The sequence below is a fragment of the Podarcis tiliguerta genome, assembly GCF_965153285.1.
Source record: "Podarcis tiliguerta genome assembly, chromosome: 16".
Classification (NCBI taxonomy): domain Eukaryota; kingdom Metazoa; phylum Chordata; class Lepidosauria; order Squamata; family Lacertidae; genus Podarcis; species Podarcis tiliguerta.
Window position 1 is genome coordinate 16,470,177 of NC_139549.1, and position 21,118 is coordinate 16,491,294.

A 21,118-nucleotide genomic window follows, 5' to 3' on the forward strand; every position below is an offset into this window, starting at 1 on the left:
AGGAAGGTCACGAGCACAACGGCAAACCTCCTCTCTTGTGGCTGCTAGAGACCGGCACCTGATCCTGCATTTACCGCCTGCTCTCAGGTTATTTTGGTGCATAGCTGTCAACTTTCAGATTTGAAAATAAGGGATCAGCAGCCTCGAAAATAAGGGATCAGCAGCCTCACCTGTCCCGGGGACAGTCTATGGAAACGGCGCTTAATAAGGGAATTTCCAGCAAAAAAGGGGAAGGTTGACAGCTATGTTTTGGTGTTAGAATATGCAAAAAACACGAAAGATCATTAGGAGAGCCCTGCTAGATCAGACCAGTGGCCCATCGAGTCCTTGCATAGTTTTATAAGCTTCTATCATGCCACCTGTTTCTTTCCTTTTCTCTAAACTAGCCATTCCCAAATGCTGCAATCTTTCCTCCATCCTTCTCGTGACCCTATTCTGAACCTTTTCCAAGTCAACAATATCCATTTTGAGAGGAGGTGACCAGAACAGTATTCCAAATGTGGTCTTAGATATGTATAACAACATTTTGATAGTGGCAATTTTATTTTCAATTCCTCTAATGATCCCTAGCATGAAATTTTCCTTTTTCATGCGTTCTACACTCTGGGTTGACATTTTCATTGAGCTATCCATTAAGGCCCCAAGGTGTTACTCCTTTCTGCCACCACCAGTTCAGCCCCCATGAGAAATTAATATTTTTTTGCCCCCACATGCATCACTACACACTTGTTTACATTGAATTGAATTTGCCATTTTCCTTCCCATTCACTCAGTTTAGAGAAGTCCTTTCGGTACTCTTTGCAATCTTTTTAACAACACTGAAAAAATCTAGTATCATCAGCAAACTTTGCCACTTCACTACTAAGTCCTAACTCTAGATTGTTTATGAACAAGTTAAAAAACACAGGACTCAATACCAATCCTTGGGGGGGACTCCACTTTTTACCTCTCTTCGTTTCGAGAACTGTTCATTTGGACAGTTAACTATCCAATTGGTCACTGTAACTATTTTGTGTTCAGATAAATCACCAGTTCCTCTGCCTATTTTGCATTTCATTGCTCACTGAACTCATTTTTCCACACCCACCCAGTATGATGTATGACAACCAATTCAAGATTTCACTCCGTGCATCTGATTGGCAGCACTGGCAAAGCCCTGTGGAAAACTTCACCCACAGCACTTTGCAAATGGGCAAAAAAGGGGTTGCCTGATGTCACTGTGACATCAGGTGATGGACAGGTGGCTTGCCCCACCTACCTGTCAAATTTGGCCTGCAGGAGGTGGGGCAGATAGCCAGTTCCCCAACCCTGCTTTAACCCAAAGAACACCTTCATTCCTAGCTGCCACTTTTTATTTAGCGCAAAATGTTTTTGTTTTTTAAAATTGCATTAGGCAAGCAGGCTGGCCTGGCTTGTCTTACTCATCATGAACCTTTCCTGAAAAGATCACACTGCAGAACCATGTTTATAACAACCATGTTTATTTCAAATCACTGTCTCTTCCCACACCACATAATACTGCCAGCCAGCGCAGAAAAAGAAATCAAATTTTACAAGCATTGCTAGTCTACGGAAATTGTATATTGTCGCAGTGTGTGGTAGGAATAGGTACACGGTTGCTCTAGGGTAGCTTTTACCCACCTGACAGCCCTCCAGATATGTTTGACCACAATGCTCATCCACCCCAGACAACGTGATGGGAATTGTCACCCAAAATATCTGGAGGACATGAGGTTTGCTACCGTGGCTCTAGGGAGACTGAGAGCTTTGAGTTAGACAGGAGGGCACGTGCCAAGGCTGCTAGCTGGTGGGGTTGGGAGAGGAGGCAGAGCTCTTCGTGGTGCGTTGATCTGACTGCCCCAGGTGCTCCTGGTTCTGCTTTTCCTGCCTGGCAAGGAGGATGTTCATGGACTCTCGCATGTCTTCGAGGAGGGAGAGCTGTGCCTGTGCGATCTGCGTCTGTGTCTGGATGTTGTTGTGCATGCACTCCAGCAGGCCAAAACACTCCTGGGGCTGATGTTCAGGGGCTGGGGAGAGAGAGGAGGAGGGAAGGGAACAGGCAGAGGTTGACTGAATCATCCACATTTTCTGCATAGAGAGGGAGTTTGGTTTCCAAGGTATGACTGTATTTGGAAAAGACAACCTGTGTAGCGCTCCTATATTTTGTAAACTTGCTTATGTTTTTGTTTGTTTGTACTTTTGATTCCATTTTAATAAAAACTTAAAAAGCGGGGGATAGGGAACAAGTTAAAGAACCCTAGAGGGAAAGGGAGGGATCAGTGAGTCACTCAAAGCAGACGCAGCAGGCATACAAATATTATATGCATCTCTACATATAAAGATGTGTATGCAATGTTTGCACAAATTGGTGTCCACTTTTTTGGCCATGGGGCTACTCTAAGATGATGGCCCACATGCATATAAAGCATGAGAGGGTTCCCCTAACTTACAGAAATGTCTCTTTCCCTTCCCGATCCGAGCTGTCTGGGTATATGGCAGGCCTGGGCTGGGCCTCCACTGAGTTGACGGGAGTTCCAGGAAACTGGGGGAGGGCTTGGCCGGACACAGAGGCTTAAAAGAAGGAGGTGGAGGACCATCAAAGTCTTCTCCTGTTGAGAGAGAAAGAGTGGGTCAGGTTGCACGGCCAAGATCTCTAGAATCCTGGGATCAACTCTCACATCGTTAAAAGTCATCTTAGTTTATTAATCGTATGAGCTGGGTTAGTCGCTGAAATTAGATTAAGCGGTTAAATTTGCATGCATTTCCATTTGGATATAAAAATTGTTTTGTGCAAGAAGAGTAATTTATTTTGAGTAGCGGGCATTATCTTGGAAAATACATTCCCTCCTGTGTTAGGGAAAACAGGGAAAGTACTTAAGATGCTGATATCACAGATAGAAAGGGGAACTGAATGGGTGGCAGCCGATTTCAGCATCAACTTTCAGCCAGGTCTGATTGTCTATGTCGTTTTAAATGAGTTTGAGGGAGGGTGGGGGTTGTTCTTTGGTTTTGTTGGTTTTAATATGTACTTTGTGGTTTTATTCTGCATATTTATGCTGTGAAACGCCCTGAGATCTTCACATGAAGGACAGTATACAAATATAATAAATTAATAATAACTTTTAAACTGCTCCTGCTGCTGTACCATTACCAATAAAAGCAGCAGATTGCAACAAGAGAGCAATTGCTTTTATCTGTGTACCAGGAAACTGTTAATTCTTGCATCTCAAACTGATGTTGAAAGATGCAGCAATAAGCGGTTGACTGAAAAAACCCAAATCACTGGAAACACAGATGAAAGTGACTGAGTTTGGCTGGGTCATACCCCGCCCCCGGGGCAAATATATCTAAATAAAAACACTTACGTGGGACTTGTGAAGATCTTCTTGGTGTACCTGAAAAATATAAATTTATAGTTTTTATGGATCTTTATTGGGGTGAATGGGTTGCTCTTTTTATTTAGTAGATATTCATTTTATTCCTCTGTAAATATAGAGTCCATACTTTTGCTGTCTCTTTCGTCTAGGGAGAAAAGTTGCTAAGTACTTTTTTCTGACCCTCCAAACTCAGCTCTGGGACTTTTAATAAATCTACAGAATTTATTCTACCTCCACCCCATTAGCTTTATCTATGGCTTGTTGTGGCCACCATTGCCTCGGGTGTAGCCACCACGCTTTTCTCACCATAAGGCAGATAAGGATGCAGGAAATTTAGGACTGGTGCCATGGTTGCCAACACAACTTAAGAGGTACAGGGTATAAGTGACATCCATAAGGTACTAAAGGGTCTCAAACTGAGACAATAGCAGAGGGGCCATGCAGCTCGCTTCTGGCTTGCCACAGGAGAGGACTTTGGGCTGCTCTTTCCTGGGCTGTAGCATCACCTCTGCTGCTGATGGCCAGGAAGTGGTACTTAGGGTTGCCATTTCCCAAAAAGCATGGCAGCCCTAGTAGTACTGCAGCTACCAAAACAGCAAGTGATAATACAGGGTTGCCAAGTCTCTTTATCCTATGTGTGTGTACATGTACTTGTGTGTAGAGCACAGAGACTGAGGGGTGCAGCTGGGGGACAGCACTTGGAGGTATTGCAGCACATTGCTTGATGCCGCACATTGGGCAATGTTGGCCCCCTTAACAGCGTAGGCAAGTTGGTGCCTCCGACTGTGATAATATATCTTGCTCACTTGGGTGAAAGAGAGAGGTGTTTTAACCAGACTGTGGGAGGCAGTGGAAGACAGGAGTCCCTGGCGTGCTCTGGTCCATGGGGTCACGAAGAGTCGGACACGACTAAACAACAACAACAACAACTTTTGTGTGGTTGTACGAAAGGTAAGAGTCGCAGTAGATGCCCTGCCTGCTTTTTGGCCTCTGGCCTTGCCCACCGGGGATATGTGACTCCCACAAATTTATCCATGAGGGAATGCAGCTCCCAGGCTGGAAAAATAGTTCCTTATCCCTGCTTTAAAACGTTAGCTGGAGAGGGGGAAAGTCTGATGTGGGTCTAACCTACTTTTCCGATGCTGCTTCTCATCCTGGGGGTTGACATCTGGCTCCATCCGAACGGGACTGGAACTCTTACCTGGAACAGGAGGAGAGGAAGAAAATAATTATTTGTATCACAAGCAAGAGTTTCCAGGTTGGGGAGGGTTAAAGAAAAGGAGGTCCAAGACTGGAAAGCAACTCCCCTTTCATATGGACTGGAGGGAGAGCCTTATGTTTCTTATTTAAGGCCAAGATGGTCTTCCGGTGTCTTTCTGGTTTCATACTGCTGCGGTTGGAAAAAAATGATAGATTAGAGCATACTCAACAGGGTGCACTCGCTTTGCTGGGCTGGCAGCCACTTCAAACCTCAGAAGACAAACCCTAGGTAGGCCTTTTGAGCTTGTTGCAACATGTCCCGCTGCATCCTGCTGTCCCTGGCCAAAGGGGACACCTCCTCCTCCTCAGTCAGAGGGGCCTTCTTGGTGGCTGCTCCCAGGCTTTGGAACTCCTTCCCTAAAGAAGCCAGACTCCCTCTCTCCTCGCTGTCCTTCTGCCTGCAGGTGAAGTCTTTTACTGTATTCCGAAAGGCCTTGGGAAACGGATTATTTTTTTAAAGGAAATGGCTTTTGATAGGGCAGTGCTGTTTTTATGATCTGTATTTTAATCGGTTGGTTTCTTGTATTGTTATAATTCTATTATAGTTTAATTACTTTGTAAAGAAAGATAATAATAGCAATAATAACAACAATCAGTGACTGTCCCTCATTGTGCTCTGTTTTTACATTCTGGGCAAGACTGGGAATGTGTTTGTGAGGAGTTGCAAACACTACCAACTGCTGACCAGCCACTCTTCCTCTTCTCCCAGGTATAAAAAGATGGAGAAGTCCAAGACAGCACCTTGCCTAAATGCAAAGCAGGGTGGTAGGTGTGCATCGGCACTGCACAAAACACTGCATGGGTGACCATGGGAGAACATCATCCCTGGTGTGATCTTGAGCCAGTCACTCACTGCCTCTCGGCCCAACCTACCTCACAGGGTTGTTGTGGGTATTAAATGAGGAGTGGGAGAACCATGTACACCACTTTGAGCTCCTTGGAGAAAAAGGTGGGATATAAATGTGATAAACAAATAAATAAAGTTACTGTTAAACCAGGTTCATTCTTTTTGATTTTCTTTTCAGACAAGCAAAAATGCAAGAATCATAGAATTGGAAGGGACCAAAAGGGCCATCTAGTCCAGCCCCCAGCAATGCAGAAAGGGGAGGATCTTTTTAATTATGAGAAAGTGGCAATGCATGAGGCACAGCCCACACTCTAAACTGGGGAGGTTGGATTCCTTCACAACACACACCGTCAGACCCACGAGGCCTATTCTCTCCCTCTCTCAGTCAATTGCTTTCTGGGGTGAATTGCTCATCTTGTCACTCTCCCAGCTGGAGGTAAATCTGAGAAAGTGCTCTCTCTGTGTACACATACAAGCAGCAAGATTGAGAAGCAAGTTCATGTCACATAATGGATTGCAACTGTTCCTGCATTATGTGCCTTAGATCGATCAGCAAATAGCATGTGACAAGAGACAACATGGGGATGACATGATATTCAGATGAAGTGCAGTATATAAATTTAATAAAATATATGGCATGTACAGCACCTCCCAGAGGTGCCTGCATTTAGCAATGAATGCACATTACTATGCAGTATGTGCACAAGCCATACTTTATACATTGAAGGAGGAAAAGAGAGTGCGGCTATTAGACTTTTCACTTTATTTTCACTTATAACCACTGTGTGGCTGTACTAGGATTTGTAAGATTAGGTATCATCCATATGTTCAATAAAACAAATGTGGTTCATTCTTTTTGCTCTATAAGGGACAGTTTCAAATATATTTTGCAATCTATTGTGTGTGCACGTTGTGTGTGTGTGTATTGCTTAATTTTAATAACGGGGTGTGTGAAAATATTCCAATAACTTTTAACCTGGCACTTACATAATTTCCAATTTATGCACTGTTATTAGGGATTAATTTTAATTTTATTTATTTTGGCCTTGCATCCTGTCTCTGCTACAAACTCACCAGGTATCCTAACCATAACATTCTCAGCCTTAAATCTTTTTATAGAGTGCCTGCAACTGGCCCCATTCTGCATGTAAAACTTGTTACTAAGAATCTGAAACTGAGTTGCTTATTTCTTTCTCCCACCTGATTTATTTTCCTTTTGTGTCATATATTTTAAAAGCAAATCTTATTTGTATTGTTCTCTGTAATGATGTTTTCTCAGCTGAAGAGTGGCCTATTTTTCTTTTTCTTTAAATAAAATGATCCAGGGGATGCAGCAAAATCCAACCCTATATCCCGTCTCCCAGGATATCTCACCCTGGAGAAAGCTCAATATCTAACTAGCTGCACTTTGGCAGCTCAAAGGGCATCTTCGTCAGGGAAAATACTACAGCTCCCGTCATGCTCAGCGGTGAGGATGGGCGAGGGTTGGCTTGGGAGTGAATGGGGCCCGGATTGAAACTTCAACTCCCATGATGCTCCTCTGACCAGAACTTAAAACGAGACCACAAATCCCATCATGTCTAGGCTCAGGCCAGTCAGGACTCCGGAGCTCCTTTTTGTGGTTTCCCAAAAACTCGCCTCTGGGGTGCGACTGGTCGGGGTCGGAGCGCGGCAAGTGCTGCAGCGACCGCCGGTGTGAAGACTCCATCCATCTAACCGCTGACTGGAGCCCGTGCGCGTGCGCACTTCCGCCTCCCTCAGAACTGTGTTCAGGCGTAGTTTGCGTCCTGCCGCTTTCGTTCTGCGCAGGCGCGTCCAGCGGGGGCGGAGTGAATAAAGTGGGAAGACGACGCGCAAGCGCATTGCTTTTTCCGTTTTGTAGAGAAGCGCCGCACGCGCTACGCGAAGGGCGGGGCGGGGGGGGGGGAGAGCAGCGTGAGTAGTCCGTTGTCCTATCAACCGATCTTGGTGGAAGAGCGGTGGGCGGGGCCATGGTGACAGAGCCCGCTTCCTCATTGGTGGAGGCTTAGGCGCCTCCGACCCTGATTGGCTATGCAGCCACAGCAGTCAATTTAGGCTGTTCGGGCGCGGTGAAACGGCATTTCCCCCCTCCCTTTCCTTTCCTTTCTCCTCCTCCAGAAGGTTCCGCGCCGGCTTCCCTCACGCTTCGCCGTAAAGATGATGGGCCAGCGCCCCGTCCTCGTGCTCAGTGAGTCTGAGGGAAAGGGGGTGGGTGAGAGGAGCCCCTCCATGGACCCGCCCCTCCTCTGCCACCCCGACGAAGACCCCCCCTCAGAAAACCCCCTTAATTCGATTATCTCACCCTTCCCCAATTCCCTCCCGTAATATCTCTTTTCAGATATGCACAGAAAGTATATGTTGGAGACCACTCCTTATTATTGCCCCCTCGCACTAAATTCCCCATATAATTCTCTGCCTCCTTTAGCTCCCCCCCCCGTATAAACTGAACCCCAACATTCCTGGTTGCTCCTGTCTCGCCTCCCCGACTGTATAATAAACATGCCCCATAATTTATATATACCCCACCTCTTTTATCCCTGGAAAGTATATTCTGGACACCCCCTTCCCCCCTTAACCACCTACATTCCTTGATACTCCTGTTTTGTCCCCCTCCCACGAAAAACCAAGTGTGTAATAGGAACCTTTCCTGTTCCCCTTCAAATTCTCCTCAACAACGTTCTCCTTCATTTATACCCTCCTCCCTCCCAAAAAAGTGCCTATTAAGAGGCCTTTTTGTTGCCCCTCAAATAATTTTTCGCCTGCTGTATTAAAACACTTCTTGCTCCGGCCCACCTATGTTTCACTGAATTCTGCCCTGTTTCACATTCTTCCAAAATTTCCTAAGTTCTGTATCTTCCCCATCCCCCCGAAAGTATGTGTTGGGCATTTCTCCTGATCATTCCAAACCCCTCCCAGAATGCCCCACTTCATTTAATCCCCCCTCCATACTCAAAAAGTGTATATTGGGGGAGGGGGGCTTCTACTAAATCTTCCCCATAATTTCTTGCTTCTTACATGCTGCCTCCTGCCTTCCCAGTTAATAATCATGTATTAGGTTGAGCTACTATGAGCCTTAATAGGGTTTAGGGTCCTGATCTGCTGTACCCCATTGTGTTTCAAGCTGGGCGTAAATTGTGGATGTGCTTTCTCTTGTCAGTAAGCTGTTTGCGTGGAGGGTGCTCCCTTCATCAGTCTCCTCAAATATACCCCCCCAATAATTCTTCCCCCGCTGTATTAAACACCTCTTCTTCCTACCCACCTTTGTTTCATTGAATTCTGCCTTGCTTCACATTTTATCACTGTCCGTTCCCTCACACTTTACACATATTATTCTCCATTTTAAGATGCCTAAGGCATCACACAAAACTAGGAATGAATGTTGGTGGCCCTGCCTCCTTTAAAAAAATATTCTCAGTAGACTAGTTTTGCTATTTTGTTCTGATTACTAGTTTCTTGGCTCCAGTATTGGATTGCTTTTGTTGATCCTCCTTCCATTCATAAAAGGAGACTCAAAGTGAGATTTGACACACTATCGGAGTGGATAGAGAGAGTTTCCAAATATGGGTGTGGATTTCTGGTGCAGAACACGCCACATGTGTGCAGCAGATAGCAGGGTTGTGGAGATGGCAGGAGTAAATATCTGAAATGGGGATACACTTAAAGTGTGTGCGTTGAGAGAGTTCCCTAAATCAGCTTTCTGTTGCAGGCTCAAATATCATACAATACATTCCCATGTCATTGACAACAGGAGTTAGGTTTCCCTTAGTCTCTCCCTAGAGTCAAATGAATGTAGTTGAAAATTGAATAAGCCAGTGATAGCCCTTTCCTTGCTCGTCATAGTTATTGGATGTTTTAATATACCTTCCTGTTTTTGTTGGGGTGTGGGGAATGGAGATTGTAGCTGTCTGACTGCAAACTGTTTCTTAAAGGGCCCTTCTCTTAAAGAGATAGATAGATAGATAGATAGATAAGAACATTGATATGTATAGAGAGAAAGTAGATACTTAGCAATTAGCAATGTGTGTTTATTCTACACATTTAACAATTTATATACTGTATTGCTTAACTACAAATTGTTTCAACTGCATGTTTAGTCAGAAGGACTCATGGGAAAGAACTCATAAATGAAATAAATAATAATAAGTAACTACCTCCAATTGGTAACTGTTTTTACTGTGGTATGTCGATTGTAGAGTTGCAGTAAATGTTCTGTCATTAGCATTTGAACATTCTAGACCATTGTTGGGGGGAAATAATGTGCCATGTAGCCATTAAGACAAAAAAGGGTATTCCAGAAGCCTTGCTAGTACAGGAACATCACAAGCAACTATATTGCCATTTAGGGTTGGTTGGTTGGTTGGTTATGATTTGATTTGGCTACTAGAGAAGTGATTTCCTACATTGCCTGCTACAAATTGTGTAATATTCCATTTCTGTTCCTTTAAGACATGCTTTATTTACCTATGCTGTGCTGTTATGCATTCTTACCTTACTCATTGAATATGGTGGGATTAATGTCTGATTAAGCATGCATAGGATTGTGCTATTTGTGGCAGAAGTCACAGATTATTATTGCACTGGGCCCATTCTAAAGTCCCATGGTGGGGAGGGAATAGGAAAACAAGGAGGAATGAATTTGAGCGAAAGAAGTAGTTAGGGTGAAAGTGGGAGGTCTACAAAAGAAATTTTAAGAAAGAGAGCCTGCATTTTTGTGAACGAGTTGTATTAGATGATTTTCATAATTGTTTTTCTGTTTGCTTTAGGTCAGAACACAAAGCGAGAGACTGGCAGAAAAGTCCAGACCGGAAATATTAATGCTGCTAAGGTATATTTTTCTGTAAAATGCATTGGGGATGTAAAAGACAGCCTGTTAAAAGTGCACACAGGAGTGGGTGGTGACCAGATAAAAAGAGGGTAACACTTTTTTACTTTTAACCATTGCCTACTAAAGAAAGTTTCATCAAGGACACAAAGCTCTCCTGCCAGCATTCCTTCTTCTGTGTTTGGTCAGTCGAAAAAGAGACGAGAGGCAGACACACAAATACAAAAAAATAGAAGTGGTCCTTTATTGAAGTTTTGGGTTAAAGTTGGATCCTGGGTCTGAAAAGACTGAAGGCTGCTTGTTTAATATTTGATGCAACAGAACTGTCAAGCCTTTGCATAATAATATCTAATTACCTTTTCCCCATGGTCTCCAGAGTTCACTGTCTTTTCACTTCCTTTCAGTAGCGCACAGTTCTCCTGTCTCCTAGCCAAACAGATCTTTTCCCTCCCTGCACAGAAGATGACCTGTTTTTAAGTGTTCTGTTGGCAACAGCTTCCTCTGCAGATGTTGAAATGTTTATGAATATTCCATAGTATCACAGCATGTTTAGGCTTACAGTTGACAGGCAGTAGCTAATTTTGTGTCTCATAATGTTTCTGAAATTCAGTGAATAACTATCAAGGATTTACCTAAGCTTTTCTTTTAAAATCATGTTGCCTTATCAATTCCTTCCATTTCAGACCATTGCTGATATTATCAGAACATGCTTAGGACCAAGGGCCATGATGAAGGTGAGAATACTTTTTCCCATCATTGCTTCATTAATTCACAGTAAAGAGAGAATCTGAATACACATTTTCTTTTGTTGTTATTGCATTCCATGTAATCTGACATAAGTGTTTCTAAATCTCCAATGCAGATGCTGTTGGACCCAATGGGTGGCATAGTTATGACCAATGATGGCAACGCTATTCTTAGAGAAGTAAGTCTCCTTGGTGCTCACAGGAGCTGTAGTTTCTTAGGGCTTAGCCAAAAGGCAGGCACAGCCTAAGAAATAAATATATAGTCTGTCTTGCCACATATGATTTGAAGAATTGTGAAATTGAACGGTGGGAAGTGCCTCTTAATGGGAATGCCCCAGAATTAACTTTAACCGCCAAAATGGCTTTTGAGAAGCACTTTAGGGCAGCCTTCATGCTCTTATTCCACCTAAAACAGGAGTATGGGGGCTGCCTTACATTGCTTTTCAAAAGCACTGTTTGAAGCAACTTGCACGCTTCTCTTGTCCACTCACAGGAGAAGTGCACAATCTGCTTCAAACAGTGCTTTTGGGAAGTGCTTTAAACTCTGCCCACCAGATGATGAATAGGAATTAATCTTGCTGCCTTAGCTGTATGATCCTGTTCCCTACTGGGAACAGGATGTACGGCCAATATAGTGAAGCATTAAACCCTGTCTTGTAATCCCATTCCATCTCTATGTAGGTCCAATTCAAGACCCCCTGGTGTTTCAGGAGGTTTCAATAAGGGAGCAGGAGTGCTCTAGAATGCAAGGTTTGTTCATGAGTCCTTCCTTTACAGATTCAGGTCCAGCACCCAGCTGCCAAGTCCATGATTGAAATCAGCCGCACTCAGGATGAAGAGGTGGGCGATGGGACCACATCCGTGATTATACTTGGTAAGATCACTCTGTGTATGCTCTTGTATGCTTGCCTGCACAAAAGAAACCGTAAATCAGAGAAGCATGTTAGTGCATTAAATGGCCACAAATGATTCACCTCTCTTGAGGTGTTATGGGTATCATTGTGTTGGAGACAAGAGAAATATTGAACACTGGACGCAACCTGTTATTTGAATGAATGGGATCTGGACACAAGAGCACTGTAATTCTGTTTCACAGATCCTTTTCATTTCAATGGGACATGCAGGAGAATCTCTCTGGGTTTTACCCTATGTTAAATGGTGGGGGGTACCATTTGGATTTGCCAGCTCTTTGTAAAAAAAAAACATGTTCATAGGTGCTTGCATATTAATGAAGTCAATTTAACATGAAAAGGTGTTGGCTGTCACCAATATGATCCATTCCCAAGAGAGCAAACCTAGATAGAGCTTGTAACATGAAAGAATCAGATAGTCTAGCATTATTAGCAACAGTCTAGCTCAGTACTTCTGTCTTGGCCCAGTGTGAGTCACTTGCTGTCAAAAGGAACTATTTCTCCTCCATGCCTGGAATTGATGACACTTCTGGTTTTTTGCCTCTATTTTGTACCAGCTGGCAGAGCGATCATTGGGGGAGAACTGGGGATAAAGGTCTTAAGAGGCTCTGACTAATTTGTGTCACTGGCTATAACTTGTGCTAACTGTAGTTCATTACTGTGTGCAATTCAGAAGCGTTGCAGTTGGTTGAAAAATCCTCATTAACTGCTCTCTGTTTGCTGTTTAGCCGGTGAGATGCTGTCAGTTGCAGAGCACTTCCTTGAGCAGCAGATGCACCCAACAGTGATCATTAGTGCATACCGAAAAGCTCTGGATGACATGATCACTGCTCTGAAAAAGATCAGGTGAGCAGGGAAGCTGAAAAGTAGAAGGGGATGTGGTGGATGGGCAGGTGATCTGATGACCCATCTCTGGACACCTGAAGGATGTGACAGAAAGGCAAATGAAAAGCCCAGAGCTAGGTGGAAATGATGCAAGAGTAGTTGTGATCATCCCTTTGCCCAAGTGTTTGTGCATCTAGGTGCAAATTCACATTTGATCCCTCTCTGTTCCTTTCTGAGGAGGGACCCTTATTTACATGATATACTAAATTATTTGCATGTGGAAGGTCCGAGGGTTATCTGCCTGAGATCTTGAAGTTATGTTGTCAGAATGGACAGTATTGGAGTAGATGAAATACTTGACTTGGTTTAAGCATCTTTGATAAGAGCAAAGAATTACAAACCAAAATAAAGTTGAAACATGTAGCTGGGGCAGTTGCAGAGAACTTCATGACCATCCAATCTGCTTCAGGTGTGCTTTGATTTGGTCTTTGGTTGTCCCCAAAGTCTACTAGCACACTCAGCCAGCAGAGAACTGCATAAAGTTCTATTCTGTTTGTCTTCTGGATGACATTCTTTATGCTGCTGCTGCTGCTGCTGCTTCTTCTTCTGCTTCTTCTTCTTCTTCTTCTTCTTCTTCTTCTTTATTGTTTGTACCCCAGCCACTCTGGGTGGCTTCCAACAAAGATGAAAAATACACTAAAATGTCACATATTAAAAACTTCCCTGAACAGGGCTGCCTTCAGATGTCTTCTGAATGTCAGGTAGTTGTTTATCGCTTTGACATCTGATGGGAGGGCGTTCCACAGGGCGGGCGCCACTACCGAGAAGGCCCTCTGCCTGGTTCCCTGTAACTTGGCCTCTCGCAGTGAGGGAACCGCCAGAAGGCCCTCGGAGCTGGACCTCAGTGTCCGGGCAGAACGATGGAGTTGGAGACGCTCCTTCAGATATACTGGACCGAGGCCGTTTAGGGCTTTAAAGGTCAGCACCAACACTTTGAATTGTGCTCGGAAACGCACTGGGAGGCAATGTAGGTCTTTCAAGACCGGTGTTATATGGTCTCGGCCGCCGCTCCCAGTCACCAGTCTAGCTGCCGCATTCTGGATTAGTTGTAGCTTCCGGGTCACCTTCAAAGGTAGCCCCACATAGAGCGCATTGCAGTAGTCCAAGCGGGAGATAACCAGAGCATGCACCACTCTGGCGAGACAGTCTGCAGGCAGATAGGGTCTCAGCCTACGTACCAGATGGAGCTGGTAAACAGCTGCCCTGGATACAGATTTGACCTGTGCCTCCATGGACAGCTGTGAGTCCAAAATGACTCCCAGGCTGCGCACCTGGTCCTTCAGGGGCACAGTTGCCCCATTCAGGACCAGGGAATCCTCCACACCTGCCCGCCTCCTGTCCCCCCAAAACAGTACTTCTGTCTTGTCAGGATTCAACCTCAATCTGTTAGCCGCCATCCATCCTCCAACCGCCTCCAGACACTCACACAGGACCTTCACCGCCTTCACTGGTTCTGATTTAAAAGAGAGGTAGAGCTGGGTATCATCCGCATACTGATGGTTTTTGCTTGGTTTTTACAGCACTCCAGTCGACATTGGCAACCGAGAAGCCATGCTTAAAATAATCAACAGTGCCATCAGCACAAAGGCTATCAGTCGCTGGTCAGATCTGGCCTGCACCATTGCCCTTGATGCAGTCAGGACAGTGGAGTTTGAAGAGAATGGCAGGAAGGAAATCGACATCAAGAAATATGCCAAAGTAGAAAAGGTACAAAGAAAAAAATGTACTGCTTTTTGAAGGCCTGGAAGAAAATGATTTGAAGCCCCTTAGGAATCACTGACACCATCTTACATGTGTGAAATAAACAAACAAAAATACAGAGAGTGAATATAGATTGATCCTTCTGAGTTCATATTTGCTTTCAAGTATGGAAGAGCCTTGCTCTCAGAGTCAGAATATTGTTTAAAGCGTAGTTTATAACATACCAGAACATAAAAGGTAAAGGACTCCTGGACAGTTAAGTCCAGTCAAAGGCGACTATGGGGTTGTGGCGCTCATCTCACTTTCAGGCCAAGGGAGCCGGCGTTTGTCCACAGACAGTTTCCCAGGTCATATGGCAGCATGACTAAACCGCATATATACAATCAAAACAAAGGGAAGGTTATAATAAAACACATCCACATGCATTACCACCTACATGCCTTCATAGCAACAAATACAAAAGAGATTGCCTTTCCCCCACTTTTCTCTTTTTCCTGACTTGTGGGTGTCCTCTTTGCCTCATCCAGATTCCCGGTGGCTTTATTGAGGATTCATGTGTCCTGCGTGGGGTCATGATCAATAAAGACATCACTCACCCCCGGATGCGTCGCACCATCAAGAACCCCCGCATCATCTTGCTGGATTGCTCTTTGGAGTACAAGAAAGGCGAGAGTCAGGTATGTTGGGCATGCAAGTCTCATCTGCTCTTCAGTGCTGAGGGCTGGAATGGGTTGAACCCAAGCATTTCTCACATCTTTTTAAACATTGTATTCTTATTGTTATCAGTTCAGAATACAAAAGATACAATTCAAGATATACGAAAGGAAAGAAAGAGCTAGCTATCTAAACAATAATTGAGATAAAACAAATGTGATCAAATGATACAGGCTCATGCCCTCAGCAGTCTCCATTGATGGATTTATGTTTTCTTGTACCTTAGAAGGTAAAGCTAACTCCCAGTGTGCTGGCTGAAGCTGATGGAAGTTGTAGTCCAAAACATCAGGAGGGTATCATGTTGGAAAAAATTGACCACCATTTTATGTACCTCTTATTGTTTAAAGAGAATTATAAGCATTATATATTGTCAAATCAGTCAGGAGATATACTTTCCAGTTAGTGGAGGATGCTTTGGCCTAAAAGGCAGCAAATAATGAAATAAGTAAAATTTTATGAATGAACCAAATATGCCCAGTGGAGTATAAATCTCACTTGTCTTGTTTTATGCAGACTGACATTGAAATAACTCGTGAGGAGGACTTTGCTCGCATTCTGCAGATGGAGGAGGAGTTTATTCATCAGATGTGCGAGCACTTGATCAAAGTCAAACCAGATCTCATCATCACAGAGAAGGGAATCTCAGGTAAACACCAAAGTGTATTTTTGTGGGTAAACATCTGGTTATTAAAATCTTCTCGTCTCCCTGCCTTTGCATTGTACTTAATATGTTTTGTTTTCAGACCTGGCACAACATTTCCTAATGAGAGCCAATATCACAGCCATACGTCGGGTGAGGAAAACTGACAATAACCGGATTGCAAGGTGATTGCAACACTGATTTTTGTTTTTGATGGCATGCCAAGGGTGCTTTCTTTTCTTCTGCATTCCATCAGTTAGTTTTTAATCTTTAGGGTAGCAGCTATCTTAGCCAGGGCAGAGCATAGTGGTGAGGAGCCAGATATTTTTGTACTCTCCCTTCTTGTTACTACATGTTGGCTGAGGATGAAAGCTCTGATGTTCTGTCTGTTTAGTCAGGATTGTATATATCTTTTGGGGAAAATTTGAAAGCATGGGAGAATGCTTAAGTTCTGGAAACTTCCTTTTATGCCTTAAACCAGCTGTGCGGGGGAGTAAGGGATTAGAAGCTTCCTAATAATCACTAGTAGGAAACACGGATGATTGGGGGAGGAAACTTCACTGCCTGGCCTTCAAAACTGCAAACTTATCTGAAACCAGGCAGAGAGGCTAGGCATGCAGCTGATTTGATGCCAGCTTGATTTGTGTCCTGAAGGAAGGGTTGCCAATCCTCTGAAGAGCAGATAAGGACACAATTTCCCAGCAGTTCCGAGACCCAGTTTCCTCCTCTTCAAAATTATCCACTAGCAAGAAAACGAAACTGTTGGTAATGCCTGTCTTGGATGCGGGTGTGGAGTTACAGCATTGGAGTTGTGTCTTTTGCTCTTTTTCTGCAGGGCCTGCGGGGCTCGTATTGTCAGCCGCCCAGATGAGCTGCGTGAGGAGGATGTTGGGACTGGGGCAGGACTTTTTGAAGTGAAGAAAATTGGGGACGAGTACTTTGCATTCATCACTGAGTGCAAGGAGCCCAAGGCCTGCACCATTATGCTCCGGGGCGCTAGCAAAGAGATTCTGGCGGTAAGCACCCAGTCATTAATAGGAGACAGATAGGCAACAACTTTTGTTCAGGGCTTTTTTCCCCCTGGGGAGACAGGAGAGATGTGGCTTTGGAATTGAATCACTTAAAGATGATCCAAATCTATGTCCACCTGTTTTGAATGTTGAGAGTTTAAAAGAACCCTCTGGAACATCTAGTCCAGCCTTCCTCAACATGGTGCCCTTCAGATATTTTGGATAGCTCCTGTTATTCCCAGCCAGCATGGCCAACAGTCAGGGATGATTGGAGTTGTAACTAAAAGCATCTTGAGAGCAGCAGATCGAGGATGGCTAGTCTAGATCACTTCCAAGAAGCTCTCTGAAACTTAGTATCTTTCAGACTCCTGATGGCTCTATGTGCACTGTTCGTTTGTTTTCAGAATTAAAGTTGGCACTTGCTTTGAGTGTAGTTCTAAAACTTTTTTGTTTTTGAAATGTTGGTGTGTTTGCTGCCCCGAGATCTTTCAGGAGGAAGGGCAGGAGATAAATTCAGTTAAGAATAAAAAGGTTTACCTTTTAGAGTAATGAGTGTGAATAGCCTGTCCTTGGGTAAGTTAGTCCCTGTTGGTGTTCTGCGTGTATTTCTGCATCAGGAATGGTTGGCGCATTTTGTTGCTCCTTATAGAGAAATGCCTTGGAATTGCCTGCGCTCAGTGGATTTTGTCTGAAAGAAGGCAAGGTGAAAACAGTGACGCCTGCACCAAGCAGCCTCCCCTCATGAGAGGCTTTCCGTATTTCATTCATTTAGTTATTGTATCCACAGCCATCTCCCCTTTGAAATGTTCACCGGTTTGCTAAGCATGAAATGTGAACCTTTGCACACTCTCCTCTTCCCCTTTCTTGCAGGAGGTGGAGCGCAACCTCCAGGATGCCATGCAGGTCTGTCGGAATGTCCTGATTGATGCTCAGCTGGTGCCAGGAGGTGGTGCTTCTGAGATGGCCGTTGCTCATTCCTTGACAGAGAGGTCGAAGGTCATGACTGGGGTGGAGCAGTGGCCCTACCGTGCAGTTGCCCAGGCCCTAGAAGTCATTCCCAGGACCCTGATTCAGAACTGTGGCGCTAGTACCATCCGCACACTCACTTCACTACGGGTAAGGGATGTGTTTGCTGTTCTGCTCTGATTCCTCTCCTTTTGTCCTTGTAGCTAATAGCTGAAGATTGTCAAAAGCAAGAATTGTGCTAGGTGCTCTGTGCAGAGTAGAAATGATACTGTCTGCTCAGAGGCCCTAGAAATCATTCCAGAAAAGATTGTTAGCTCTGAACCTCAAATGTTAAATCAGCTGGGAGTGAGCGTAAGCTGAGTAGATGGGAGTCCTTTAGGAATGGTCACAGGGCTGCTTCATGACCTTTGGAACTACTTGCTTTTCAGAAGTGTGGTATGGGGGGTGCAACTGGATTGCTCAGTTGAATCAGTAAGTAGAAATCGGGCAATTCTGATATTGCATTGCATCAGGACTTTCTATTGTTGCTTACAGGCCAAGCACACCCAGGAAGGCAGTCAGACCTGGGGAGTAAATGGGGAGACTGGAGCCTTGGCAGACATGAAGGAGCTGGGTATATGGGAGCCTTTGTCTGTCAAGCTGCAGACCTACAAGACAGCTGTAGAGGTAAGAGAAACCACAAGCCTGATTCCATGGAAGCCAAAAGTTTTCACTACCCTGCCAAGAGAGGTCTGTGGAAAGAAGTGGGTGTAAAGTCTGCCTTGTTCATTGCAAGTGAAATTTTTATTCCAAAGTTCTCTTCTGGGAGAATGCTTTCTTCCCTCTGCAGTCTGCTGCTATGTGCCATGTTCATACAAGAGCACTGAAAGAATTCTTACTGGCTGCCCCACAACTTTGCTTCTCTAAGCCTGTTGATCAGGCACAAGGAAGCTGTAGCCCTTCAGACTACATACATCTCACATAATGCCTGAGTGTTGGCCATGCTGGCTGTTGGGAGCTGGAGGCCCATAATATCTGGAGGCCAACGGGTTATTCAGCCATGTTGAACATTTTTGGAAAACCCTTTTATATATTTTGGGTTAAGTTTGATAATGAGGGTGAAAAGGGCCTAATTTGCTAGTCTGACTTCCTTGGATGCATTATATTTTTAGTTTAGTTGCCCATCTCTTTAATCTCATGTCCCCACCTGTCTTAGGACATGCTGTAATCTATAAAATATACCTTTTGGCACAAATATAAGACACACCCACAAATAAGACACACCTTTAAAATTGAGGGGGGGGGAGAGAAAAAATATATAACTGGGCTGCTTGCTTCCTGGGTGGGGGTGGGGTGGGGAGCTGAGCTGCTTTGCTGGTGGCCTTTCCGCCTTCCCCCTTCCTTAGGCAGCTCAGGGAAGACTTGGGAGCGGCAGGCAGGTTGAGCGTGGCTGCTCCGTGCTCCCGGCTGTTCTCTTGAAGGGGGGATCTGCATCACTTTGCCGGCGGTCTCCCCCCCCCCCCCAGCGGAGGCTTGGGAGCAGCGGGCGGGCTGCACGCCATTGCCCCATGCTCCTGGCTGCTCTCTGGGGGATGAGAGCCCTGTCACTTTGCCGGCAGCCTCCCCCCCCCCAACTGCCGGGGAAGGTTTGGGAGCAGCGGGCGGTACACCACATAAGGTCACAAATATAAGCCGCACATATATTCCGCATGGGCGGAATTGGGGGGGCGTGGCTTATATTCAGGCCAATATGGTAAAAACAGTGTTCTAATTGATGCTTGTGAAGTGGGTGAAAAAAATGAATGGTGATCATCCAGTTATATGTTGGTGTTGGGCACACCAAGGAGAAAGTCTAGGATTAAATTGGGCATTTGGATAGAATCTGAGCTTCGATGCAATTCCTGGAGCCAACATTGTACTAGTTTTAAAGTTCTATGTCTCGGATGCCGCAAATGTATTTAAAGTACAGGCACACACAAATCCTGGGGGCTGTAGTTTTCCCCTCAGAGCTACAATCCCCAGAGTCCCTTGTCAAGCTACAGTTCACAGGATTCTTTGGGGGCAGTGCTTTAAATGTATGGTGTGTATACAGCCATAGTATAAAGACCAGTTGGCAACTTGTCTTATCTTACAAATCACAGGAGTATAGGATGGGAATTCTGCCTCTCCCAAGATTATTGTTCTTACTGACAAAAAGTTTTCTCCACCTTAGACTGCCGTCCTCCTCCTGCGTATTGATGACATTGTTTCGGGCCATAAGAAGAAAGGAGACGATCAAAGCCAGCAGCAGCCAGGAGCCCCAGATGGACCCCAAGAGTAACTTTGTGGAGTTTGGAAAGCTATAGGGAAAGCCATGCGCTGGGATAGCTGGACATGGAAACCACCTGGATTGATTTCGAGTGCTGCTTTTCTTCTCTCTCCCCTCCCCCACCTGGGTTCAAGGGCAGTCAGTGTCCAAATACCGATTTGTTTCAAGCTTGAAGCGGAGAGGATAAAGGAAGGCCAATGATGTGTTGGTTACCCCCATTCTGTTAAGGAGACACTGACGCTTTATTTAAACGTATACTGTAGCTTCTTTGTGGCTTTATTAATAAAAATGTCACCACATTCATAGATCAGTTTTCTTTGTCACTTCTTCCTGTCCATAGCTGCAATGAGACTTCTTTCTGTGGTGTGGTCTCAAATCCAGCTGCTTTGGAGCAGTTTCACACTTTTTGCACCAGCATAGCCAGGCTTGCCTTGGGCAAGGGCTGCAGCCATACTTGTCTGTCTTGTGCATGTATCTTAAGCACCTGGTTGATACAGTCAAATATTTTTGAAAATGTCAATTTTTTCCTCCCCGAAGGGAACTCCAAACAGTTAACATCAAGCAATATTAACTGATGCCATATCAAAGGTATGATGAAACCGTTATGGAACTGGTAAGCAGAACAGATTGCCAGTTTAGCTTTCCCCAGTTTAGCACAACTTACTAGACAAGCCAGGTCTTCACCAGCTACCAGAAGGCATATAGTGAGGTGGCCATATTGAGAGGGTACTCCACAGTGCTGGCCCCACAATCATAGAGACCCTGTTCTTCATGCAACATACAAAAACTACTGGACATAAAACTGTTACCAAATGCATTTTGACCCTCAGATCTTCCTCAGTGGTCCTAATTGCATATATATCTACATCCAGTTTGGCGTGATTGTCAGATGTTGGAGAACAATTTACAAACATCCCAGAAACAAATTGGT

General features: G+C 44.6%; 2 protein-coding genes across 3 annotated transcripts; one reads left to right on the forward strand and one right to left on the reverse strand.

The window, feature by feature from the left end:
• Positions 1–1,464: 1,464 nt before the first annotated feature.
• Positions 1,465–7,336, reverse strand: TSACC (TSSK6 activating cochaperone). Of its 2 annotated transcripts, XM_083416338.1 has the most exons (6): positions 7,123–7,336; positions 4,684–4,767; positions 4,510–4,577; positions 3,366–3,395; positions 2,451–2,609; positions 1,465–2,027 (listed from the first exon to the last, which is right to left on the reverse strand). In XM_083416338.1, the coding sequence occupies exons 1-6, from the start codon at positions 7,194–7,196 to the stop codon at positions 1,801–1,803; spliced, it is 642 nt and encodes a 213-aa protein (XP_083272464.1). In that variant the 5' UTR covers positions 7,197–7,336; the 3' UTR covers positions 1,465–1,800. The 2 variants fall into 2 exon arrangements, with proteins under 2 accessions (XP_083272464.1, XP_083272463.1); XM_083416337.1 differs by lacking the exon at positions 4,684–4,767 and having other exon boundaries at positions 4,510–4,578.
• Positions 7,337–7,351: 15 nt separating this feature from the next.
• Positions 7,352–20,497, forward strand: CCT3 (chaperonin containing TCP1 subunit 3). The gene is made up of 14 exons (XM_083416336.1): positions 7,352–7,693; positions 10,269–10,330; positions 11,011–11,061; positions 11,190–11,252; positions 11,851–11,947; positions 12,713–12,830; positions 14,390–14,576; positions 15,098–15,247; positions 15,798–15,930; positions 16,028–16,109; positions 16,760–16,940; positions 17,805–18,050; positions 18,435–18,566; positions 20,092–20,497. Exons 1-14 carry the CDS (start codon positions 7,663–7,665, stop codon positions 20,197–20,199), a joined length of 1,641 nt encoding a protein of 546 aa, XP_083272462.1. The 5' UTR covers positions 7,352–7,662; the 3' UTR covers positions 20,200–20,497.
• Positions 20,498–21,118: the final 621 nt, after the last annotated feature.

What these genes read in the sequence shown, in the direction of transcription:
- TSACC (XM_083416338.1), bottom strand. Translation starts at nt 7,196, where the DNA reads ATGGATGGAGTCTTCACACCGGCGGTCGCTGCAGCACTTGCCGCGCTC. An exon ending in CGACCAGTCGCACCCCAGAG is followed by an intron (nt 4,768 to 7,122) that starts GCGAGTTTTTGG and finishes TTCCAACCGCAG; the next exon opens with CAGTATGAAACCAGAAAGAC. An exon ending in TGAGAAGCAGCATCGGAAAA is followed by an intron (nt 3,396 to 4,509) that starts GTAGGTTAGACC and finishes TATATTTTTCAG; the next exon opens with GTACACCAAGAAGATCTTCA.
- CCT3 (XM_083416336.1), top strand. Translation starts at nt 7,663, where the DNA reads ATGATGGGCCAGCGCCCCGTCCTCGTGCTCA. An exon ending in GCGCCCCGTCCTCGTGCTCA is followed by an intron (nt 7,694 to 10,268) that starts GTGAGTCTGAGG and finishes TGTTTGCTTTAG; the next exon opens with GTCAGAACACAAAGCGAGAG. An exon ending in AATATGCCAAAGTAGAAAAG is followed by an intron (nt 14,577 to 15,097) that starts GTACAAAGAAAA and finishes TGCCTCATCCAG; the next exon opens with ATTCCCGGTGGCTTTATTGA.